The sequence below is a fragment of the Fukomys damarensis genome, unplaced genomic scaffold, assembly GCF_012274545.1.
Source record: "Fukomys damarensis isolate Sample0158 unplaced genomic scaffold, DMR_v1.0_HiC HiC_scaffold_4, whole genome shotgun sequence".
NCBI classification, from domain to species: domain Eukaryota; kingdom Metazoa; phylum Chordata; class Mammalia; order Rodentia; family Bathyergidae; genus Fukomys; species Fukomys damarensis.
The window spans coordinates 69,891,548-69,917,462 of record NW_022900916.1 but is presented as its reverse complement, the minus strand read 5'-3'; the positions used below and the strand labels follow the sequence as shown (position 1 = coordinate 69,917,462).

General features: G+C 49.6%; 1 protein-coding gene across 2 annotated transcripts in view; it reads left to right on the top strand.

Moving 5' to 3' along the window:
- Positions 1-25,915, top strand: part of Dapk1 (death associated protein kinase 1) — a 187,770-nt gene that overhangs the window by 137,728 nt on the left and 24,127 nt on the right. For both annotated transcript variants that reach the window (XM_010605507.3, XM_010605508.3), the window contains 4 exons: positions 3,575-3,673; positions 5,965-6,042; positions 16,690-16,912; positions 23,063-23,251. In XM_010605507.3, coding sequence (XP_010603809.1) covers positions 3,575-3,673; positions 5,965-6,042; positions 16,690-16,912; positions 23,063-23,251 — 589 coding nt within the window. The remainder of the gene's footprint in view (positions 1-3,574; positions 3,674-5,964; positions 6,043-16,689; positions 16,913-23,062; positions 23,252-25,915) is intronic.

Here is a 25,915-nt window from a genome sequence, read left to right as displayed (position 1 = left end):
TCAAGATGTAGTTCAAAGGCACTCAACCTGTACAGCCAAGAAAGAAAAAAAAGCGTGGCCACTATTCCAGCTGGCAGCAGACTTTGGCATCACCCTCATGGTGTTGGTTTTAGGTGCACGCAAAAATGCAAGAGTTGTGGAGTCGGGAGGGCTTCCACCCAGATTTCACAAAAAGGCCAAGAGGCCAGGCAGGGTGCCCTGAGAGGGTAATGTGTAAAGCTATGTGTGAAACCAGAGGTGCAGTGAAGACCCCAGAAGTTTACAAAAACTAAGAACATGAATCATCTAAAGAAAACTACAAGGAGAGAGCAGAGCCAGCCCCAGAGGGGAACCATGGAAACTACAACCACCAGAAGTGCCATAGGGGCAGAGCCACCCAAACCCTTTAGAGTTCACAGTGTACCACAGATTACTGGAGATGCTAAAAACGGTGGAATGTGATGCTTTCCCTGCTAGATTTTAGACTTGCTTTGGTCCCATTCCTTTGTATTTCCCTGTTGTGACTTTTCAAATGGAAATGCTGTCTCGTGCTATTAAATGTTAGAAATGTTTCACTTTCTTTTCATTTATGCAGGGGCTTGCAGCTAAGAGTTTGCCTTAAATCTCGGAAGAGACTTTAGACTTACGACTTTTCAGCAGTGCTGAAAGTGTTAAAACCTTGGCAACTCTTAGAGATGGACTACGTGCCTTTTGCCTAGAGGGACGTGCATGAGTCTTTGCGGGGCCGGAGGTTGAATGTTATGGTTTATGTCGGGATGGCCCCCCCAGAGTCTCGTTCAGTTTTAGATGGAGCTTTTTCAGAGCTGGCTGAATCTAGAGTGCGTGATTGAATCGTGACACAGTGCTAGGCACAAGGGTGTGCTGTTTCTTCCCTTTTCTTTTTTTTTTTAATTTTCTAAAGACAAGTGATGGAGACTCTAGAGAAGCTTAAGTAGGGGGAGGCATTAATTTTCCTGCAGGGCACATCCAGCCTTCAGACTTGCTTAGTAAGCATTGGGATGTGGTGTGGGGAAGCCGCAGGCTTTGAGCCCACTGCTGCTCTCTCCCCTGGTGCTGTCTTGCCTTCTTCTACTAGTTGAGATGCTCTAGAGGGATAGCGCGCGTTCAGATCCTGTGGCCATCACAGTGTGTGACCAGGCCTTATCACCGTCTTTGTTGCCCTCAAACTCCCTCATGCTTCTCTGCCTTGGTTTGAAGTCCAGGAAGACGGCTGCTAACCCAGCCATGTTAGAGAGCGCAGAAGAAGGAAGGAGAGGACACAGTGTGTGGCCTCTGCTCGCTTGCTTCTTTCTGCTTGGCTGAATAAGTAAAGATGGCGGGCACATCTCCCACCCACTCACGTCCGGGAGTGTGAGAGGGAACTCTGCACCCCTCACGCTCTTCGTAACGCTTTTCCTGGACAGTACACGTGGTGCGAGCTGCTTGTGGGTGTCAGAGGGGATAACCGCCCTCAGCCTGCTTTTAGACAAGGGTAGGCACACTCAGAGCAGCAGCCTGTCATTGTCCTCACTGCGGTGATGGGCTCGGGTGCAGCGCAGAACACAGAAGCAGCGCTTTGTAAGAATCGGTGAAAGCTCTCAGAGATGATGACGAGACTGAGCTTTGACAAATGATGAGGTCGGAAAGCCACTTTTGCACAGAGGAAAGTGTGGGTATCTGTTGGGGACCACACGTGACACATAGGGGACATAATGTCCTTAGGGAGGAGATGACTGGGGGAAGACAGATGAGGAAGCTGGGGACACATGGGGTCCAGGTGGCAAAATGCCTGGACCATCATCTTAAGGAGTTTGAGTTTCATTCGATCCAAAGCAGGCGCCCTTCATGCTGTTCATTGTTTCTCTTCCCTTCTGTAAACCTGAGTATAATGTAATCTGTAGTTTTAGCTCCCAAACATTTCATCCAGATCTTCAAAACATTTTTCCCCCTTCTTTACTCTAGGACATTTGAAAGTGTAGCATCTCCCGTCCGAATCACCGTAGAGAGGGTAGCACACAAGGCATGAACTGTAGGTGCATTGCAGCACTATTTACACCAAGGAATCAGAATGCTCTTAACCAGGCAGGCTGGCTAGATAGATCCTGACATGGCCATGTACGGGGTGTCAGTGGCTCTTCGGAAGCCCATAGTGGATGCGGTGACAGATACGGAAAAGCATTCACAATCTACTGTCGAATGAGCGCATGAGGGAGGGTGAGTGTAGAGTGCAAAATGTCAAATCTTGCCTGTTCAAGTTGTCGCTTACAAAGGACTCGTCGGTAACGTCTTGGAGGGAAATGCCCCGGAATGTTAAGTAAGTTCAGCTATGGGCACGGGAGCGAGCAGGTAGAGGTGGAGGAGCGGATGAGGACTTTTTGTTTTCTACTGTACAAGGGTACCAATATCCTTCTATAGTATTTGGAGATTTTGTGTTAACTTCACAACAAAAACCAGAAAGTGCACAGTAGACAGCATAAAGCAGAGATTTCCTTTTATCAGTCCGCAGAACCCTTAGCATATCAGTAATTCTTATTCATGGTTTCCCTGAGCAAAATAAGTACCTCACAGTTCTGTTTATTAGTTCAGTGCAAACAACTGAGCCCCCCTTGAAAAAAAGTAAAATACATAAACGGAAAGAAAATGAACATCTTTCTTTCTTTATTACATAACCATAAGTACTTCCTAAGCACTGTGTGTGCCTGTGCAGCACCCACACACTCCCCAAACCTTGCTCAGACTGGACACCCCAGCCTCTTCCCCTGTTCTACTTGATGTTTTCAGAATACTTGCTATCCAGACAACCAGCAAACGCTGGCAAGCACACGCGCCACGGTACAATGTCAGGGAAGGGCACGTGGAGCGGTTCTCCGCCCGCCAAGACTCTGAGCTGCCTTGAGTTAACAGCTCACCTCCTGTGCTAGCCGCGTGGCTCCATCAAAACCCTAACACATCCCCAGGACCCCTGTGAATGCGCTGCAGTGTCTGGAGCTGCCAAGGCACACAGTTCAGGGCCCAGAGGCGTTAAGAGCACAGTGGGTGTGTCCTGGAGCTCGCCCTGGTGCGGGCGTCTTCCTCCTCCTCCTCTCCCATGGCTGCATCCCAGTATGGACTTGGTGCAAACCTTGCTGGAAACTCGGAGCCCTCACTCCCCCGATTCATGCCTCCTCTCTGCCAGCACAGCCAGAGACTTGACTTACCTGTGACAGCTCTCAGCTTTTGCATCTTTGAACTCGCATTTTGAAGTCACTCTTGTAACTGCACAGTCCTTGAAAATCTTCTGCCTGGCTGCCTCCTCTTTCTTCCTAGTGGACCCCAGGTTCCTTGCATAATGCCTCTCTTGGAACATGCTCCCTGAATGTCCTCCACAGCCATGAGATGTGAACCAAAGGGTTTTTTTAAGCAACAGCCATGAACTAGGTATGATAGCCCTCACCTGTAATCCTAGCTGCTCAGGAGGCTGAGGCAGGAGGATCACAAATTCAAGGTCAGCTTGGGCTACAGAGTGAGACCTGATCTCAAAATTTTTAAAAAAATAAAAAAATCTTTTAAAGAACAGTGAGAAGAACAATCTTTGGTATCTTTTTTTCCTTCCTAGTATGGACGAACACCTCTACACCTTGCAGCCAACAATGGGCTCCTCGATGTGGTCCGGTACCTCTGTCTTATGGGTGCCAACGTGGAGGCGCTGACCTCAGTGAGTACCGGTGCTGGACTGGCGAGGGAGAGTCATCGGAGCCTTCTGTGCTTCAAGGGTACCCGCAGGAAGGTATCGCTTGGCAACTGTGCTCTAAAGCCAACAAGCTGCTGTTAAGCTTTACTCCTCCGTGGCAGTTACATAAATGCTCGCCCACACACCCCAGCGTAATATCTAGCTAATGTTTCGTCCTCTTCTGCTCCAAGCCCTGCTCTGCCTGGAATGCCAGCTGGTTGTCACTGGCCTTTTAGCTTGCTGTGTTATGCGGCAGCGCTCTGCGATTTCCATCAGATGTGTGTAGCGAGGGCTGCCCCTCGGCCCCAGGCCCTGGCTCCCTTAGGACTTGGTGGGAGCCGTGGTCCTTGGGGTCTGTGCAGAAATCCTGCCTTTGCCTCCATACCTGGAAAATGCTCACTCCCCACGACCCATCACAGACCTCCCGGCACAAGAAACCTCTCGGTTCTCAGTTTATTTTCCTGAGAAGGTTGGTTGCTGTCATTTACATTGTCGGTGGCTCCGCTCTGCAGAGCGTTGACTATCGGGTCTCTCTCATGGGAGAGTCCTGGACCTCAGCAACTAGAGCTCTGCCTGTAGGTGATTTTCTAAGGCGGATCAGTGGTGCCCTAATGTGATAGCCCACCCCAGGGCCCTGCAGCTAGAAGCAGAGCCTCAGTCTTCACAGACTGTCAAGGACTTAGCCAACTTTGGTCTGAGGGGCCAGATCCAGCCTGCTGCCTGTTTTTGTAAAGTTTCATTTTCTGGCTAACATGCTACAGTGTCAGAGGTGAGTAATTGCAGCAGAGGCAACGTGGCCCACAAAGCCCAAAGCACATCTGACGTGGCTCTCCGGAGAAGCTGTGTGTTGGCCTGTGGTATAGGATGGTGTCTCCCTGACTGCTCCTCTCTGTCTGCCTCCCCCCTGCCCCTCAGCGTAGGTAATGGCTCTGTTCTGCTGGGCCCAAGCTGTGCTTTCTCTTCATGCCAGTTTTTGGCATGGGGCTGGTCCTCTTCTTCGGAACCCTCCTTACCCACTACAAATCCATGCAGAAAACACAGGCAAAACCCAAGGGTGCGTGGCCCTGCCAGGCCAGATGTGCCGCTGCCCACCCTGCCCACTCATTTCTGACACACAGCCCAGGTACTCCATGAAAAAGTGTTTTTTATGCGGTAAACATATCTTTGTCACACATACAAAAAGCAACAAAGACGGCTTTGAAGATCCCAGTATCTGACTCCTGTGAACTCTAGCCCTGTGGGCTGGAGCTGCTCATATACATAGCCTCGGGCCTCTGCAGGGTGTGCCCGCGAGCCTGAGGTCCCCCATCCTTCCCACAGCAGCCTTCTCCTTGGTCTCCACCTCCTCAGACTTTGGCCCTCAGGTGAAGCTCCTGTTCTTTACCTTCCCAGCACCTGAGAGCCTCTTTCCTGGCCTTGACTGCTACTCTCCCTGGCTGCTGGAGTTGGTCTCACGGAGTCTCACTCCCTGTACTTATGCTATGCGCGTGCTCTGTGCCAGGCACAGCTAATAGGAAATAAAATAGCACTGAGACAGTGTGTTCCCCAGAAAGTCCTAGAGAAGAGGAGACAGACACTGGCCTGAGCATCGCCACAATTAGTACGCAGCAGCAGGGCAAGGCTGACGGGAAAGCGTGCTGTCTCGGGAGCAGAAGGGATTGGTGGTGCACCGTGAGGGCATGTGGCACTGAGAAACCGGGGCTGACGGGGCTTGTTAGGAGGGTCGCAAGAAATGTAAGCCCTTGTTGTACTGTGCACGTGTGTTTTGTAAAGCAAACTCAATCAGCACAAAACTGCAACTTCTCCAGTGAAAGAGCAAGTGTTTCAGACCCTTAGGTCTTCATTGTTTGTTCACCAGAAATCTTCAGGTCAGGATCTGTTAGATGAAGACTTCTCCTTTGGAATCGGTATTTACCGCAGCCTAGGAAGGTTGTGTTTGGCTGTGTATGGATTAGAAGACATGAGCTTGTGTGATAGTCTTGGTTGTCTGCATGATTGGAAAAGGGGACCTAGGATCAGGGAAATGAGCCAGTGGATGCATTTTGAAAGAGGCTCACAGGCCGAGGCATCTCTGCACTGTACCACTGTGAGCTTTATTCCTGTGTCTCTTCCTGGGCGGCCAAATAAAGCTAGGTCCTTCAGATGGGAAATACTCCAGTATGTGCATTTTGTCCGCCTGACTTGCTGCTGAGGCCTCAGACCAGCAGATGTGGTATGTAGAGCACACACTGCTGTCTTTTGCAGAGGAAAAAAAACTAATAATTTTTCTCCAACAGGATGGAAAGACAGCAGAGGATCTTGCTAAGTCGGAACAGCACGAGCACGTGGCAGGTCTCCTCGCAAGGCTCCGAAAGGTGAGGAAATCCTTTTTCTCATCTGAAATTCTCCGCGTCTTAATGTATAAAATTCCCAGTCTCTTCCCTTGTAAACCATGGGAATAAACAAAAGAAGGCTTCAAACACAGACATAGGAGGAGCATCTGTCCTTATCCTGTGGCTTGTATATCAGTTGACACTCAGGCATAAGTTCCTTATCGGGTTTTCTCGTCCTTACTTAGTTGGACTTGAAAAATAATTTGGCCTCCGTACCATGCTGTACCTGGTCTCCTTCCTCCCGCCCTCTCCGTACTGAACAGCCCCGTACAGTGGAGGGGCGGTGGGAACGCTGACTTCCTTGGTCTCCTTCTCTCCTGTGTGTGGAGAACTCCCGGGCTCACTTCGGCTCCAGTTTAGCAGATGTCACTGCGTTAAGTTTTACAGAGACAGGACCGGGATAAGTGTCCCGAGTGTCCCCGTGCACCCCCACGTAAGTGTCCGTCAGAAGACTTCAACAGTGCCGTGCCCTTTCAACTAGAAACTCTGTATCATGCGCAAAGATGTTCATTTGGTATTCTTTAAAATGGCCGTCTTCCAAATTGGGAACTTCAGATTAGGAACAGGAACGTCGCACAGGTATAGAAGAGAATTTTTCTTGGTCTTTAGAAATGTTTTTGAAGAGATTTAGTCACAAGAGTTTAATCCATAGAGTTTCCCTGGGCTTCAGAGCTAGAGACTGGCATGCACTGTATAATCTCCGTTATGTTAAACATGCGTAGAAAGTAAATAATATGGTATCTTTTATTTTTGCTATTGTGAATTATTAATCTTTTCTTTAAATATTACTGTACCTGTCCACATCTCTTCTAACACTCATGCAGTAATTTAAAGCAAACTTTATAGAAATAAAAAGATGATTTAGTTTTTTTAAAAGATAGTTTAGATGCCCCCCAGATTTCCTGTCTTACAGCCAGAAAAGTGCCTCCAGGGCAGAGGACGATGTGTTACCTTTGACATCCGTGAGAAGTTTGATTGTTCCTATTTATTTCTTGGTCTTAGAGGGAGAATAAAGAGTGGAATATTTCTTCCCTAGTACAGAACTGAGCTGGGAAAGACCCTCCTGTTTCCAGCGCGCATGCAGAGCTCAGACTCCTCGGCGTTGTGTGGTGGGGAAGGCGCGCCTCAGGCCATCACCTTGCCCCTTGTGCTGTGGATGCTGTAACCGGCCATGGAGGTGTCCGCTGGACGAGTGATGGGTCCCGACAGCTCTGATCCCCCTTTTCCTGAGAGTTAGAGGCAGGGAGAGAGAGATAGCGACATGTTTAGAAAGCATCCCAGTTTTACTCACCTGTGCGTGTGGGAAACAGGTAAGGTAATTGCCAGCTAGGTTTCAGAGAGGGAAGAGGATAATTCACACCGAGGAGCACCCATTGTCATTTTCCCATCAGTGTCATTTCTCCTGCTGTACTCACTGTCTCTCACCAGGGTAGTGTTTGGGGTTGGCAGGTCCCTGGCCTCCAAGCATCTTATATCATAGCACCCCTTCCCCTGCGTCACTGTGAAAACCAAACAATGCCTCTGCACATTTCCTGACACCCTGGCCCTTCTCTAAGAGCCACTGCAGGCTGATCTCAGGCTCACCCCTAAGAAGTCAGCACCCAGACAGCGGGGTGGTAGCCTTCAGGGACCGCACCATTCCACTTGGTTGCCACATGCACCAATCTGCAGAAGCAGTACTGCTGTGTTTTTACTTCTCTTGGTTGACAATCCCTAGGAATATACTTTTGAACACTGTCCAGGGAGGCACTGGGGATTCAGCTTCTGCAAATAGAACCAAAGCCATCTGCTTGCCTGCGCCAATGGAGAAGATAAGGACAGACCATTTTGAGAGTTAGACAGGGCTGACCCACAGGGCAAGGGACCTCGCAGCCAGTGCAGTCCAGGAGTGTGTGTTAGCCTCCTCTGGCCTGAGAGTGAGATGGAGTGCAAAGCCAAGGCAGTGAGAGAAGGGAGATCACGGACCAGGGCAGCGGTGAGCACAGCGCACTCTGGTCTAAGTCGTGGAGTGATTTGAGGGAGTGGTGCCGGAACCTCTGGTCCTGTCCCTGAGGCCGCCCATCTACCTCACTTCCCAGTTTGGTGACATCATACTGAGGTCTCAGAGTCAACCTGGGTGGCGGCATTTACTCCGCAGGAATTGTCGAGCTCTGCAGATCTTGTTGCCCATTTCCCACTGAGCAGCCTACTGCGCACATTAGCGCTTTGTAACTAGGAGGACACCCTTCCACTTCGTCCTGTGGACGCCGACCAATGACCAAAGCCCAGTCCACCCCCCACCACGTCCAGGGCTGCACTTCTGCCGTGGAAAGGGAGGGTTTTCTCGTGATAGGCGGCGAGGTGTTCCGTTCAGTGTCCTTTGCTGTCCACTTTTAGTAACGGTGCCCGCAAGTCCCCTTCTTCTCTGATGTCAGTGTACTGCTTTCAGAGTCTTGGAGAGTCGGCTCATTTTGTTTATTCTAGTCAGATAGTCCACAAGCTGATATTAAAGGTAGTTTGCTTCTCCTAGGCAATTACAGTGGAGAGGGGCCAGGATATTTTCGAAAGTAGGAAAACATTAGGAGTTGCCCAGAATTAAAACCTCACCACAAGTAAACTGCATTTGCATAACTAAGAGTCGCCACTCCCTGCCATGCAAGGGAAGACCTGTCACCTCTCTGAGCTCTCGTCCGGCTTCCCGGAATGTTTACACTCCTCCCTGTCAACCTACAGAGATGTGCTCCTTTCTTCTGATGAGAAAACAAAAGTTGGCTTGCTAAATTGCCAGTGGAAAATGGTACTGGGAAAAAGGAAACTGTATACCTAGAGATTCATCAGTGTTTTAAAGAACAGTGCAGCTACCAAATAATACTCGTGCATGCACACCTTTAGTCAGTGTCCTGTGTGTGCCAGGCACTATTTCAGGCGCAGAAGAGGCCGGAGGCATCAGAAGTGACACGACTAAGCCAGGGAATAAATCAGAAAGATGGTGGACGGTGTGAGGCAGGTCAGGGGTTGTCAAACAATGGCCTAGAAGCCAAGGCTCATCTACCCTTATTTTTTTAAATGAACTTTATTAGAACACAGCTGCACCAACTCCTTTACTCTTGTCTTGGCTGGTTTGCATGCAGTGCAGAGCTGAAAAGGTGCAGCCGGGACCATCTGCCCTTACAGAAAGGCTTGTTGCCCCCAGTGTATGTTTTGCGGGCAGTTAGAATGGGATGCAGTGCTACAGGGACGAGGGTTGGGAGGCTGCTTTCAGGCGGGTGATCAGGGAGCCTCTCTGATATGACACTGACACCAGCTCCGAAAGGGCAGGAGGAGGAGCCAGCCAGAGGAAGGTAGGACATGCCCAGGGCAAAGGTCCTGGGGTACAGCCTTGAGCTTGTTCAGTGAACAAACAAGAATGGGGGGTGGCTGGCCAGGGCCAGTGGTATGTGATGTCTGATGTGACCAGGAAGGCAGCAGGACTCACAGACCGTGGTGAGGAGATTGGGTAGATCTCCAGCCTGTTCAGCAGACAGGTGTGACCCTGTGTTAGGTTCAGGAATTCCCTCCGCATGTTCAGAGCACAGGGTCAGGTCAGGAAGGGAAGCAGAGAGCCCTGCACTTGGCTGGGCTGTCAGCCTCTGTTACGTGGTGATCTTTGGGCGGGCGAGCACCGGAGGCTCACATTCCTGCGTAGATATTTACAGGAGGTAAAGCTCACAGACAGGTGAACGCCACACGTCCCGCACATCCAACTCTGTGACCATGCAGTCGGAGCTTCATTTCTTTTGCCGGGATGGTCTCAGCCTGCCCCAAGGAAGGCTCACCCACACTGTGGGCACCCAGGCCCTGCGTGCGTCCAGGCTCACCCATGTAGGCCTGGGGGAGGCACCGGAGAACACTTAGCGGTATCAGCCAAAATAGCGCAGTAACCCAGCTCTCCACCTCCCTGGGGGTGTTGCTAGACCTTCTCTCACCTGGCCTAGCCAGGAAGGCCCGCCTGAGCCAGCTTCCTGGCCAGCCTGGTCTCGGGATGGCCTTGTAGCTTTTGTTAAACACTGACCATAGGCAGACTTTTGTGCTCCTCTTCAAACAAGTTAATGTTCACACCACCTCCTAAATCAGCTGGGAGCCCTTCTGCCCTGAAGCTCATCCCTGCCTTGCCCTGTAGTGGTATCAGCGCCTCTGCAGATGAAAGAGAGATGAGGGAAAGTTAGGAATTCAGCTGTGCTTAGATGCTCCAAGTCTCAGTGAGGAGCATAGGGGGTCCTCCTGCCGGATGAGGTTAGAGTTCCTTAGAATTAGAAGAACTAAGGGTATTTTCTGTTCCTTCTTTCAAAAGTGTGGCAAACTCTGCCCCTCACGAGGAGAGAGCCGCCTCCTAGCTTACACCGTGGTGCTCTCTGTGGAGTCTACCAGCTCTCGTGGAGAGGGAGAAGTGAGAGGGCTGTGGAAGGAGGGCAGCCTGAGGCTCCCTTCACTGCTGTGTGGACGTTGAAAGCCTTTTCTGCCTCCCTTGGTGCCCTCTAGTAAAGTGAGAAGGTGGGTTTGACTGCATGGTCACCCAGAGTGAAGGGCAGAATAAAAGCTGAGCCGAAATCTAGAACATTCTTGGAAAAGACAGAGTCTGAGCTGGTCCTGAGCCCCTGCAAATTAAGGCCCAAAGCTCAAGGGAAGAATGTCTGTGAGAATCAGGAGCATTGAAGCCTTGTGGCTCGCAGAGGACTCAGGAGACTGCTCACAGGGAGACCAGCAAGTGAGAACATTTGCCTGTGAAATAAACTCCGATGATGAGCTAACAACGACACATTTGCCTGTTTTCTATGCACATTCAGACGAACGGAGCTCTTTGTCATTTTACCCACCTTTTTGTAGCTGTACTCACAACTCTCAGCTAAAACAGCCGCGTGTACTTGAGACAGACACTGCCAAGGACGTGTCTTCTGTGTGATCCTCGGTGCTTGAATCTATAGCATGTCGCTCTGAGGAGGGTCTGCCTTCAGCTTGCACGTCCTCGTTGCTCCTTTCTGCTATCCCTGCTTATTCTCCCCATCACCTCCCTCTCTCACTGGGAAGGGTGGAAGGCCTGGTGCTGAGTTCCGGCTTTGCTGTATGTCCTTGGGCAAGTGCCTTGGCCTCTCTGAGCCTCAGTCTCCTCATCTGAGGGGAGGGTGAAGATATTAGCCAGAGAAGTTCTCAGATGCTCAACTAAGGGTACGAATGAAGCGTGAGGAAGAAGGTTATCACTGCAGATAGGAGCCTAGCTGTCTCTCCCCTCCTCCTCTATTCTTGAGCCGACCCAGGAAATAGGCACACAGATGTCAGCAGCTACTGACCCAGCACTGCCCTGCGCTGAATTCGAAGTAGGGAACTGCAGAATGCATACAAGGAAGCTCAGGCATGACTCACCCGAGGCACTCAGGAGCAAGTCACCCTGTAAGCTCAGAGTAGCTTCTAGAGGCCACACTGGAGCCACAGAGTGTGTAGATTTCTGTGGTTCAAGTCTTCTGTGAGTGTGGGGGTCTTGGGGACTCTTACAGAATGAAAAGAGTGTTCCTTCAGCGCTCCGGAGCTCCATCTGTTAGGAACCACAGGGCAGAGAATGGGCGGAAATGAGTTGCAAGCTGAGTCATGGCACAAAAACAAGTGCTCCAGTACCTCATGGGCATTCCGGCTGGAAGCAAGGGCTGGACTGTCCTCACTGTCTCAGGGAAGTGCACACTGCTGCACCGAATTTCTGTGTAGACTGAGCTGTGTGCTCTGGAGCAAGTGGAGAAGGCTTTCATCTGCGTGGCAGGCTGCTCACAGAGGAAGGGGATGGCTGTGGGCACAATGACCCCCTCAGGAATCCTGTACAACAGAGGCATGGGCAGTGCTATGGGCCCGGAAGGCGGGCAAGGGGCTGATGCTGAAGGTAAAGCTGATGGGAGGAAAGCCGGATATCTTGGGGGGTTCAGGGACAGCAGAGTCACACTGGGCGACCTGTGGCAGGTAGGACACAGGAGAGGATCCCAGCCTGTTCCCTCCAGCCTACCAGGTGCTTCTGCACGCACCTGTTTCAGAATAGAGCCTTGTCAGCCTCCGTGCTGACCCAGATAATGAGCCAGGGGAATTGCTGGTGAGATAGCCTATCCTTTTTCGAGGTCTGTGGCATTGTGTCTGTGAACTTGTTGAGAGATGAACCCATCACCGTTCCGAGCTGTGGCTTCCAGCCCTAGCCTCCTGGCATTTTACAACAGATCTTCTGTGGAGCCCTTCATCTCCCTACAGTGAAACCCATACGTATCTGCACACCTCTGTATCCGTCTCAGCTATGCAGAGGAGAAGAGCAGGCTTTGGAGGGAAATTATTCTTAATAAGACACGGTAGTCCCAGTTTGCACAGGGTGGGCACAGGCCACGGGGGAGGTGAGGGCAGACGCCACTGTCATCCCCATGACCTCAGGAGTAGTTCTGGCAGGCACAACCCGGAGGACTGGCCTGGCAGCTTGAAGGCCACGAGGGCATGCTAATGGGATTTCCAGGGGTAGGGAGAAAAGCACAATGTGTTCCCATGCCACTTTATACGACAGTCACAATCTTGAAAAATTCAAGAGTATATGGAACCATGCCCTCCCCAGGCCACTGGGTTGTGCATATAATGTAGTTAAATCATAAACAGGTTTTTCTTCTGGATAAATGCTCAGCGGATGCTGACTGGGACCCAGGGATATTCCTCACTGTGTGGGACATTTTGTTACGGAGACACCTAGCGTCCAGTGCCAGTAGTTTGCCTGTGTCACTGTGGGAACCACACAGGCCACTTGCAGCTTTCCACAGTACCCACAAGGTGGCAGTGTTACCTCTGCTGAGAATGCCTCTCCCCCATCCCAGCCCCCTCCGAAATAAAAAATGAAGGTGGGAAAACTAGAGTCTGGAGTGGGTGTAACTGCACAGTTATTAATGGAAAACTTAGCAGTGGCCTAGCTGTTGAAGATGAGCAGAAAGTGTGTATCTCTCAGAATGTAGAACTGAAGAAATAGTTTAGCCACACGTGTGAGATCTCGCCAAGATGCCTGGGCAAGGGCCCCCATGACTGCAGCTGGATGTACGAGCCTGTTCGCAGGGCATCCCGTCCGTGTCAGGACTGGGGATGTCATCTCCCCCTCCCAGCCAGCTGCTAGTCTACAGGGCAGGGCTCTGCGGAGCTCTCCAGTCTTGGGTCCGATGAGCCTGGAGAGGAAGCTCACAGGGGTGCCAGGCGAGGCTGATTCTGCAGAACGTGTGGCAGTTAGGCTAAAGCAGGAGGTGTCCTCCTGGATGGCGGCTCGGGGAGCTGCTCTTCTGCAGCATTGTAGGTGGTGACAGAAAGGAAGTAGTAGTGTGAGCCGGGAGATGTCGGATGGCACGAGGGAGGCCCCACCACACAGACTGTGAGCTGGGCTCTCTGGGCACTTGCTGAGTACTGGACAACACTGTCCCACTCAAGAGTATTTATGCCCCATTTGTTTATTTTATTAAGCTTTTCGGTGCTTTTTAGGTGTACAGCTCAGTTATATCCATCGTTGAGATCTTGACCCTTTACATGACAGGTCTTGGTTCTCAGTTTTTCCCTTGTCCCTGCCCTCCCTTCATCCTCTCCACCCTCCTCTATTTACGATCATTTTGTTTCCATGTTTTCACTTTTCTCATATTTTTTTTCCCTTATCTTTCCCCTACCCCACCCACTTCCCCTACTCCTTTAGCCCTTTTCTTCCTTTTACACAGTATCACTTATACATTTTGACCCTTATTTACACTTCTGGTTTTTCACACCAGAGAAACTATTTGGTATTTACACACGTGTGTTCTATTAATTTCCCTTGAGTGTGACCGCAGAGTGCGTCCACATAGCTATAAATGACTTTAGTTTCTCATTCTTTATGGCTGAATAGTACTGTATTTTATATATTTAAAAAATCTTCTTTATCCAGTCTCCAGTTGATGGGCAATTGGGCTGTTTCCAAGTTTTGGCTGTTACAAACTGTGCCGCTATAAACATGGATGTGCATATATCACTGTGGTATGATTCTTTTAATTCTTTTGGGAAGATACCCAGCAGAGAAATAGCTGAGTGAAATGGAACCTCTAATCCTAGTTCTTTGAGGTATCTCCATATTGATTTCCACAGTGGCTGCACCAGCCTGCACTCCCACCAACAATGGAGGAGGGTTCCTTTCTCCCCACAACCCTGCCAGCATTTGTTATTGGTTGATTTCTTGATAGCAGCCATTCTTTGTGGGGTGAAGTGGAAATTCAGGGTTGTTCTCATCTGCATCTCTCAAATGACCAGTGATGTTGAACATTTTTTCATATGTTTATTTGCTGCTTTTACTTCATTGTCTGAGAAATGTCTGTTCATTTCAGATGCCTGCTCTTGAACTGGGCCTTTATATTTGGGGAGGTCTGGTGTTTTGTTTTGTTTTTTTTGTTTTTGTTTTTTGGTTTTTTTAGTTTTTTATATATTCTAGATATAATAGAGCTTTGTCTGAGGAACAAAATTTTTTTCCCACATTGTAGGTTGTCTCTTAGCTCTGTTGGTGGTTCCTTTTGCAATGCAGAAGATTTCTTAAAAGGTGAGATACCAGTTGTTGATTCTTTGTGCTAGTTCCTGTGCTACTGAGGATTTGTTCATAAAGTCTTTTCCTATGCCAGTACATTCAAGAGTTCTACCTAACTCATCTTCCAGCAAGCCTAGTGTTTCTGTTTCATATTTAGATCTTTAATCCACTTTGATTTTAATTTAGTGCATGGTGAAAGTTAAGGGTCTACGTTTAATCTTTGGCAAGTTGAAATCCAGTTTTTCCAACACAGTTTATTGAAGGGGCTATCTTTCCTCCAGGGAGAATAGTTGGCTCCTTTGTCAAAGATGAGGTAACTAAATATCTCTGGAGTTGTTTCTGCATCTTTTAATCTATTCCACTAATCCTCAGGGCTGTTTCTTTGCCAGAACCATGCTCTTTTTATCACAGTGGCTTTGTAGTATAGTTTCAAGTTGGGGACTGTGATACCCCCAGTCAAGTCTCTGTTGCCTAGAATTGCTTTTGGTATTCTAGGTCTCTTCTGATTCCAAATGAATTTTTGGATTATTTTCTCTAGTTCTGTGAAATATACTGTTGGGGTTTCAATAGGGATTGCATTGAATCTGTGTAGCAGTTTTGGAAGTATGGCCATTTTCACTCTATTGGTTCTTCCTAACCAGGAAGAAGGGACATCTTTCCATTTTCTTATATCCTCTTTGATCTCTTTTCTCAGAGTGTTGCAGTTCTCAATGTAGAGCTCTTTTGTTTCCTTCATTAGATTGATTCATAGATATTTCTTTTTTTATTGTTATTGTGAAAGGAATTATTTCCCTAATTTCTCTCTCCATGAGTCTGTTATTTGTGTACAAAAAGGCTATTGATTTTTTAGTGTTTACCTTGTATTCAGCTACCCTGCTGGATCTGTCAATTAAGTCTGAAAGTCTTTTGGTGGAGTTTTTTGTGTCTTCTATGTAGAATATCATATCACCAGCAAATAAATAATGACAGTTTAACTTCTTCCTTTCCTATCTTTTCTTTCTTTCTTTTTTTTTTTTCTTTCTTTTTTTTTTGTACTGGGGATCTAACTCAGGACCTTGTACTTGTGAGGCAGGTGGTGGAACCACTGAGCTAAATCCCCAGCCCTATTGCTTTTGTTTCTTTCTCTTGTCTCATTGCTGTGGCTAATGTTTCCAAAACTGTACTGGACAGGAGAGGTGATAGTGGACATCCTTGTCTTCTTCCTGATTTTAGTGGGAACGTTTTCAGTTTTTGACCATTTAGTATAATATTGGCTGTTGGTTTTTCATAGATAGCCTTTATCAAGTTGAGATAAAGACCTTCCTACTCCAATTTTGTGCAGGGTTTTTTTTTATCATGAATGGGTGTTGAATTTTGTCAAATGTTTATTGTGCTTTTATGCTCCATTTAATGCCAAAGAGTCCATGTTGTGTGCCTCCCCGGGGTACTGATCTAGCCTGGTCTGAGTCTTCCAGTCCTCAGCACTGGACTTAGCGCAGGAGGATGTGACCCTTGCGTTTTGGATAAGCATGTGGATGAATCCATGAATGTTAGGGGGACTCTGCTTCTCCCTGAAAGACTGAGAAGAAAGCAAGAAGAGAGTCGTGTCCTTCAGCCCCATACGACAGCCTTGTCCCTTGTACTGCCCCATCCCCTTCCCAAGAGAGGAGCTGGCCGCTCCACCTGGCCAAGCAGAGCCCGTCCTAATTGTGTTTAGATCCATGGCTCCAGGATCCCTCTACCCAACCTGTCACGTGTCACAGTGCCGTGCAAAACGGCAGTCTGTAGAGAGAGCAGAGCAGAGAGGAACGGCCGGTGGCTGCTGATGGGTAGGTTTCCTTCTGGGGTGAGTAAAGTGCTCTGGCACTAGATTACAGTGTTATCTATGCAGCATTACAAAGGTGCTAGAAACCTGTGAACTGTACACTTTAAAAATGACCGTGGTGTGTGAATTTTGTCAGAATTTGTAAACTTTTCAGTGGAGCTAGGAAACACTGCACCTGCAGCACGAGCAAACCCAGCACTGGAAGCCCGAGAATGGTCTTACACGGTGGGCTTGGGCTTTTGCTTCCCTGTGACTGTCGGGCTCTTCCGTCCTTGTCCAGGACACACACCGGGGGCTCTTCATCCAGCAACTCCGCCCCACACAGAACCTGCAGCCGAGAATCAAGCTCAAGCTCTTTGGCCACTCGGGGTCCGGAAAGACAACCCTGGTGGAATCGCTCAAGTGTGGGCTGCTGAGGAGCTTCTTCCGGAGGCGCCGGCCCCGCCTCTCCTCCACCAGCTCCACCAGGTTCCCGCCATCGCCTCTGGCTGCCAAGCCCACAGGTAGGAGCCTGCAGAGGGCGGCGATGCAGCCGTCATCGGAGGAGAGGCGCCCCCAGTGCACAGCAGAGGCTGTGCGCTCTGGGCTGTCCTTCCTCCAGAGCCCCCTTCGAAGGGAGGGTATTCGTTTCTGTGAGGGTGAGAATAGAAACCTTGCAATAATTTTTAAACCGTGTTAGTCATGTCGCCATGAGCCTCGGTGCATTTTCTGCACGTGACATTACAGAGGTTCTCTAGTTGTTCCCTAGATTGAAAGAGTGATTTGACCTCCACGCGTCTGTGACCTTCGTCTCTCAGTGAAGCAAGATGTCTGGGCAGCATGAGTAGCTGGAAACAGTTGGCTAAGTCCTAAAGAAATGGAGCCAATATGGATTCATATTTAGTACACTGATAAAATTGCTAATATGCACTGTAAGATTTCTGAGCACTGGACAGAATGAGGTGTGCTGACACCTAGTTCCTCTCAGTGCTCACGACAGCCTCGGCAGGTCTGGTGAAGGCTCCCGGACGGGGCCTTGGGAGGACAGTCGCTGCCCTGAATCCCAAAGCGCCGACCGTGGAGGTACTGGTGCCTGGCCCGCTGCTGTCAGTGACGCTCTGGAAAGGACACTTACGTGCGTGTGTCTCACACTTCCCGCTGCTTTGTTTGCTTTCTTTGAGATGGGTTCCACCATAAAACATGCTTGCTTTCTGGGTCTGAGACGCAGGGCCAGCCTCTGTGGCTTCAGGCCCCCAGTGGGCAGTGTGCTCCCCTGGCATCCCTAGTGCCGGCTCTGGAGAGGTGTGGAACCAGCGGTCTGGTTCTCATTGCTATGCAGGGGGCCACAGCTAGTGACATGAGCTTCCTGGGAAGAAGAAGCTTTAACTTCTGCTCAACCTTCACGCTGCAGAAGTAATGTTGCCTTTGCCCTCCCCTCTGTTAGTTTTCCCAGTCTGGTCCCTGAAGTAGGCTCTGGATAGCTGTGGCTCAGGATGATGATGTTGTCAGCAGGCCTTTGCTGTCCAGACCCATTCTCCAGCAGAGCTTGGAGAGACTTGGGTTGCAGGGCTCTGGGACAGAAGATTTCCTCGGGTACAATCTGCTGTCGGAGCAGATGCCACCCACAGGCTCTCAGCAGAGCCTGACAGCCCAGTGAGGACGCTGCTCCTCTTGTGTCCTTGGTCTCCCAGGGTGGATGGGCTGCCTTCTTCAGTTGAATCCTTCCATTTTTTGGTCACACTTGCTGGCTGGCGGAAGCCTGCTTTTCTGATAAGATGGTTCAGGCAGGAAATGCTGTTTTAAGACCCATGCGGCTCCGTTCTGTAGTCTTTCGGGAGTCCTATCACCCAGAGGATGCTGCATTTGCTCCTAAGAGGACCGGGATGGAGAAAACCTCCCATGAGCCTTTCCCTTTCTGGGAGCTGAACCTCATCCTGTACTGAAAAAGCATAGTTCTGAGCAAGTCACTGGGGACTTGCAAGTCTTAGGTAAGTGACACATTCCAGAAAGGAACAATAGAAGGCAAAGTGTGGTGTGGTGCCTGCTCCTTAGACAGAGATCCGAGGGGTGTGGGGATACTTCTCTAAGAAGCGAGATGACCCACAGAAAATCTCTGGGAGATTAAATCATAATCCCATTCCAAGGAAAGTAAGCCAAGACCCAGAGACATAAAGTGTTACCGTCCAAGGAAGATGAACACCAGCCACCACTGTTCCTGGCCTGACAAATCACGATTTTCTTTTTAGAGTGGAAGGGGGCAGGAAGAAAATGGATTTAGTCTTTAGCATTTAATCAAAAGATCACCTAAATTCTTTAGAAAACTGGAAGACTCAGCTCCCTGGTTCTGCCTTCTGTACGGCAATGGTTATGGACATGGGCTCCATGTCTCCCATGAACTCCATTCCACTCTGAGCCCCATAGGGTAGGAGAGAGCACAGGTGGGCCTCCTGCTCCTGTGAAATCTGCCCTGTTGCTACAGTGACATTTCAGGCCAGTGCAGAGGACAGTCTTTTAGAGCAGGAGTCCTTTGGGCTAGGGTCACATGTGGTCAGTATTAGAAATATGTTTGCCCAAAGCTAGGTGGCCTCCGGGAAGACAAGAAAAGAAGAGAGGCCTGTGTTGCCTAATGGCTGGTGGCCTGCCTGCTCCGGCAGGCAGAGTATTTTTCTACGCAATCTCGGAAGTACAGTGGACCCTGGAGTTATGACTGGCCTCACATATGAACAACTTGGGTGTGACCAGGATTTTAGTTTTAACTTCTGACCAAAGTCTTGAGTTAGGACCCAAATGCTGATCTTTCCTGTGTGAGGTTTATTGAGAAATTCTGGATCAGTGTCTGTCTAAGGACCCTGAAATCTGCTTGGGAGAAAGTGCGCCCTCAACTCAGGCAGGAGAGACTTTGAAGGCTGTGTGGAGGAGTCTGATCCTTCACCTGGCCCCATGGTGATGACCCCGTCACCACAGCAGGGTCCGTGGCTCGCAGGTGGACCGTGGTGATGCTGAGGGGCTGGTGGAGGAGGAGCTGTCAGAGGAGCTGTCTGTGGAGGAGCTTCAGCAGCTTCTGGCTGAGCCACACAGAAGGGCAGCTGAGGAGCTTTCTGAGGGGAGGGAGAGTATCAGTAATCAGTGCCGCAGAGTTCTTCTGCATTAAAGGAAAGCCTGAAGAAATGGACACAGCTACAAACGTCTGTAGAGAAGACACACCCAGGCCAGTTTTTGCATTCAGTTGCTTAGTGACGATGTCGTGTCATACTCAGAACAGGGTTAAAGAAGAGCCAGAAACAGCCAGCCACAGACCAGGTTTAATTCTGAAGAGGCTGAGACCTAGTGAGCCAGAGCAGGTCCTAGTGGGCCACAGACTCTCCCAAGGACAGAAAGGACACCAGAGAGTCAGATTCCTCACGTTCTTATGTCCTTCAACCGATAATCACCTTCCATTTCACCCTTCTTTCCTGCAAGCCAAAGATGTCAGCTTGAATGGTGAGCACAAAATGAAATTGTTCCTGGTAAACCAGGCACATTCTGTAACTTTTTGGTGAATACACTAGGAAAATTATTGGTGTTTCTGATAAATTATGCATGTTACACAACCCTTTTTGTTATGAAAAGGTGTGCTTTGGGGGGTTCAGATGCATTATAAGTATTTCCATTATTTCTTATGAGAAAAATAGTCTTGATTTACAACTACCTTGAGTTACAACCAGACCTCACAAATGAATTGAGTTCTTAAGTCAAGGGTCCACTGTAACAGGATCCCTGCTGTTGAATCCAGCACCTGCCGCAGCTGGTGAGGAGACAGCGGCTGAATCCCCCATACCTGAAGCCTTTTCTCCTGTCCCAGTGGGGGCCCTTATAGCTCCGTGTCCAGGCGGCTGCTGCAGGAGGCACAGCCAATGGGATGGGGTCAGGGCCTGAACCCAGAGAAGATCCCAAAAGCTATGGGCAGCTTGTTGATCAGTGGAAAATTATACTCTCAAAATAGCAGTCTGCCACACATCCCAGAGCCTGTGAGAGGCAGCCGGCGGACTTCCGGTGCTGGTGGCGGATGGCGTGTACTGTGGGTCAGAAGCAGCCGTTGCTTTCCGGACTTGGGGAAGGGAGGCCCCCTCTGGGCACCTTGCTGCACCTCTGGCTCCATAACAACGGCACCATCCTTTCTCAGCACCGCTGTGCCTGGTTGGCAGAGCTCTGGGTTTCTCCGGTTCCTCCCATGGAGTGATGTCTTTCCCCATCCCTCAGCAGGAAGGTTGCTCGCTTTTACAGTTGGGCCTTTTGCTGTTGCCTTTCTCCTGTAAAGGCTGGCGGCAAAGGCTGCACTTGCAGCCAGGAGCAAGGATGAGATGTAGGTCCTCGTGGGTGGAACGAGGCCTGCTCCCTGCAGCTCACAGCACCACCCAGCCTCGACTTTGGGCCCTCCACATAGGACTCCGCCGTGATCAGAGCGGAGCCCGAGGTGGGTGGAGGCGCTGTTCCATCTGAGACATCCTTGGAGCCCCTGAGGTGGGAGGTGGCATCAGAGGACTTTCCGTTCACACCAGCCTGACACGTGAGGCTCGATGGAGGCCGTCGAGTGGACTCTGCTTGCTTGTCCTGTGGCCGCTACACACATCACTCAGCTTTGCAGACTGCTGGGGCTGTGGCTGTGGAGGTGGAGCTCTGCAGGGTGAAGGAAAATATCCAGCCTCGTGGGAGGAACACTTGAGAGAGTGCTCCCGTCCTGGCCAAAGAGAGCAGGCTCAGGAAGTCCCTTCTGACCTTGACACCCACGTGTGTTCTGTTGCTGGTCGCTGGCCACTGTCTACCGGGAGGCTAAGGGATTCCAGTGTTTCTGGAGAAGCTGTTGCTTTAATCATATTACAGACCACCTGTGTTCTAACCCTAGGAAGGAAAGGCAGCCATGTACTGGGTGGCTGCCCACAGGCAGCCCACAGGCCACTACTGTGGTCTGCTTCTGTCCAGGGGACAGGGCAACGACACACCCATTCCTGGGGTCGCCAGAGTTCTCATCAGGTGTGGCCACTGAGATGTGACTGTAATGGCCTCAACAGCTGTCGTTTTTGTTTTTGTCTCACATTCTTGTGTGCTGAATTTTGTCACTGTTATGAAAAGAATAAAATGTATATAAGACCCCTTCCTCCTGCTACCCTTCCTTCTGTCCTTGTACCTAACCCTCTCTCCGCCATCTACTTGTTTGCCCCTTGTTCTCTCATTTGGATGTTCCCAGTCTCCACGTCCAGTCTGAGCTCTTCGCTCTCTTACGCATGGCATTGTCTCTGCAGTTGGATTCCAGTTTTCAAAGTAAGCCCAGGTGCAGTGCTCCTGCTTCAGTAAGGTTTGACATCTGTCACTGCAGACCTTCAGGCGACAGTACTGTGTGGTACAGCACATTCACTGTGTCCCATCCCTCCCCTGTTGCTTTCGGTGACCTGATGTTTAGGGAGCACCCACTGCAGGCCAGGCCCCAGGTCACAGCCCTGCGGCAGAAAGGTGGCTCCAGTCTTCCGTGTGGTGGAGAGATGGGTGACAGGCTGTCCGCAGCAGGACCAGGAGGGAGTACAGTCTCTGTTCCCACATGCAGGGGACTCGGGCTTTGTGATTCAGCAGGCCCCCAACGCATGTTTGCAAACACACCCACACACACCCACACACACCCACACACACACACACACACACTCATACTCATGTTTAACTTACTGAAATACATCTGTTGAAAATGAAACAGTTAATTTTCTTGCTGTAAATGACAACTCAATAGCACTGCCACTGGTTAAAAAAAAAAGGCAGTGAACATGAAACAGGGTGATTAAAATCTAGCTGTGCACTGTTGTCCATTTTCTTATTAGGGGAAAGGTGGCACTTACTGAAGGGTTGTTAAAGTGTACATGCCACCAATTGACATGTGCTGCCACATGGAAATGTGCAAGGCCTTCGAGGGGATTTTCAAAATCTTCCGTGTGATTCAGCATTGTTTAATGTATTGGCTTGCTACTGTGTGGAGGCATCTTGTGTTCGACCTCAAATAACTTAACCGTTCAGCGTGGTTATCTGTGACAGTCCAGGTCCGAGTGGAGCGTGCACCTTGAGACTTCAGTAATGGAAGGGCAGTCACGGGCAGAGCTCGGAAGGACATGGAAGAGATGGTAAAGCACCCAGACACTAGAAAGATAGCGGAACTGTAACCAGCCTTGGGTTGAAAAGATGAGCGGCACAAACCCAAATCCCGGTAATGTCGGCGCTGTGGCCGGATCTGCTCAGGAGACAGTAGCATTACGCAGAGACACAGCTAGCCCGAGGAGCAGCGGGAAGTGAGGGGAAGGGAAATCCCCAACTTTCTTTTGCCTCCATGTCGAGTCTTAACTGCCTTTTCTGCCTCCCAGTGACTACCCTAACCAGAAAACCAAACAGTGAGCCAGCCAGAGGAATACAGTCCATAAACGGCCTTTCAAGGGAGAGCAGGCGAAAGTGCTGGGGATGTGCAGCGAGCAACACACACAGCCTACCCCGGCACCACTGCCACACAGCACGCAAGGGGCATGTACTCAGAGCAGCCTGGAGCCCAAGTGGGACGGGGCACATGGGTTTCCGGAAGCGGCAGCTGTGTGGCAAGGCTGGGAGGGGAGAGCCAACACCCAGGCAGTGCTGTGTGAAGTCTCATCCCTGCCTTCTCCCTGCAGTCTCTGTGAGCATCAACAACCTGTATCCCGGCTGCGAGAACGTGAGCGTGAGGAGCCGCAGCATGATGTTCGAGCCCGGCCTCACCAAGGGGGTGCTGGAAGTGTTCGTGGCCCCTTCCCATCACCTGCACTGCTCTGCTGACGACCAGGCCACCAAGGCCATTGACATCCAGAATGCCTATCTGAATGGTATGTGCACGGCCCCAGAGGGAGGGACCTCAGATGCCCTCTGGTGGGGCGCTCAGTTACTCCCCAAGAGCAGCTTGTCTTCGTGTGTGTGAGACCTAGAAAGAAGAAAACCCAGCGCAAAATGGTAGAGTGACCTAGGACTGAATCACGGCCAGCTCACACCCCTCATAGGTAAGGCCAAATACTAGGGTGTCGTTACCCAACGAACCACCCGGCTCACAGTAGGTGCTTTCTCGATGATGAATAAAGTCTGCCAAGACTGATAAACCTCACAAAATACACAGCACTACTAGTCTGACGGCCCAAGAGTAAGAAATGTGACGTTAAAACACAGCTGAAGCCGTAGCTACTGGGTGGTACAGACGTAGGCAGTCCTTTGTATGCGAAATTTTAGGTGTGTTCTTTCCTCTCAAGCACTTCCAAGGGGGAGATGCTGTAAAGGGAAGATTTTCTTCACCCAGAAAACCACAACATCTTCTCTTTAGGGACCCAGCCAGTCCCAAGACTCTAAAGAGTTTCTGCTTTGTTGGAAGGCAGCATAGAGCTGAGAATGGAAGCTTGAAACTTAAACACTCAGAATCTGCCTTGAAACTCCCCCTACGTTGTTGTGTGGCCTAGACCAGCCTGCTTAATTTCCCTGAGATAGTGCCTGCATCTGTAAAATGGGGTAATATCAGTCTATTTTCTGTTGTTATAAGAAAGACCTGATGTTGGTTACTTTACAAAGAAAAGAGGTTTACTTCGCTTCCAGTCTCGAAGGCTAACAGCCCCCTCAGAGCGGCCCCTCAGGTTGACCTCTGGAGAGGGCCCCTTCCTTTGTCGTTCACGGTGTGGTGGGCAGTGCACCGCTGCTTCTGTGCAGTGTGCAGCCTCCTGGGTTGAAAAGTCGGCACCGTGAGGAATTAGAGAGGCAGAGTTGGAAATAAAGGAAGACCATTTTTTGAAAAGGTGGAAAAAGAGAAGATAGCTACTCTGAAAGAGAAGAGGGCATCAGAAAGACAAATACCCCGATCCCTTGTCTCTGGCTCCTTTTATTTCAGACCAGTGGGGCTGAGGCAGGAGGATTACTGTGAGATTGAGGCCAGCCTGTAATACAGAGCGAGACTTTATCTCAAAAAACAATAAAAAGTACAGTTTTGGAACATACTGTTTTAATTAATGTTTAGTTAAAAGCCATGTTGGAGCCCGGGATTTAGCTCAGTGGTGCTGCCACCTTCCTCACAAGCTCAAGGACCCGAGTTCTATCCCCTGTACCAAAAAAAAAAAGCTATATTGTTAACATATTGTAAATTTATAACAAAAATATTAACTTTTATAATTTTATAAATTTATGCCACCATATACAAAGGTCATCATTTATTTTAATGCTTCTGTTATTGACTCATATTTGTGTCTCAAACAGTGTCGTATTTTGATGTGAGCACCGTGTACTTAGAAAAGAACATATTCTTGAGGTGGGAAAAGCCCAAAATATTTGTTTTTGAGCCTTATAAGGCATTTCGTTAAAGTTATTTAAAAATAAAACTCATTTTAATTATTTAAGCAAAAACTAGATAATAAAATAATAGCAGTTTATCTAGAATATTTTCCCCAAAATACATTCTAACCTGAATATAAGCCCTGGATGATTTTTCAGGACACTCAAGCTCCACCCCCAAATGAACCCCGGTCATCAGCCGAACGAATGCATTTAGTACCATCTGTTGCAACACATAAGGGATGTATTGAATTATAAAGTAATAATGTATAACTAAATATAAATAAATATTGACATTAATACTTAAATGCTAAAATAAATTGTAGTTACTTGTAAATCCTGAAGTGGGTGCCTCTGTGTAAATAAGTGAACTCAAGACTTATTCCCAGATGACGAGCTACTTAGAGACAGTGCATGGATAACACGCCCACTTGATCTTGAAAGGACGTGGCCGTGTCTAACATGAATCTTCATAATTCAGTACAACTGACATACTTAAAGCACTCACGTGAAATCAGTGTTTTCTGAATTTGGGTCCCTGCAATTTTTCATCACTTTCGTGTGGGTCCTTAACTGGCCCCGTTTTTGTTGCCACCTCTGTTCTGTTCATCTTCAGTGAACACTTGATTTACTGGGAACTTTGCCCAGCTGCAGGAGTCTGTAACTTGAGTAAAGAACCCATGGGATAAAATCACTGACAGCTGCTGCCAGTGCACCACGAGCAGGTCCATGGACAAGAAGTGGCCGTGTCAGGAGAGCGCTACTGCTGGACGTAAGTGTAGGGACAGTTAGGGAGCGACAGGCGGCGCCGGGAAGGACCCGAAGGACCCGCGGGCGAGCGTAGGGAGGTAGATGGCTGCGTGCTTGTGCGTGAGACGCCGTACTGAAGGCGGCTGCTCGCTATGCCAGCGCCCACAGCTCCTGTGAACGAACCTTGGCTCACTGCAGAACAAAGGCGAAGACCCTCACTGTGCCAGGACAAGGGCTCCTTTTAGGAAATCAGCTCACCCTTCCAAGTACGGGCAAGACAGCATGTCGTGCTGACAGTCTCACCCTGGCTTCTCCCTGTGGGGCAGCTCACAGATGGCAGCCCCTCCCTGCCTTTGGAGGGTCATCGGTAAAACTTCTGCTCCACTTCGCTTTCGCCGGCCCGGTGTCTTACCCTGCTCCAGCGAAACCTTTGGATC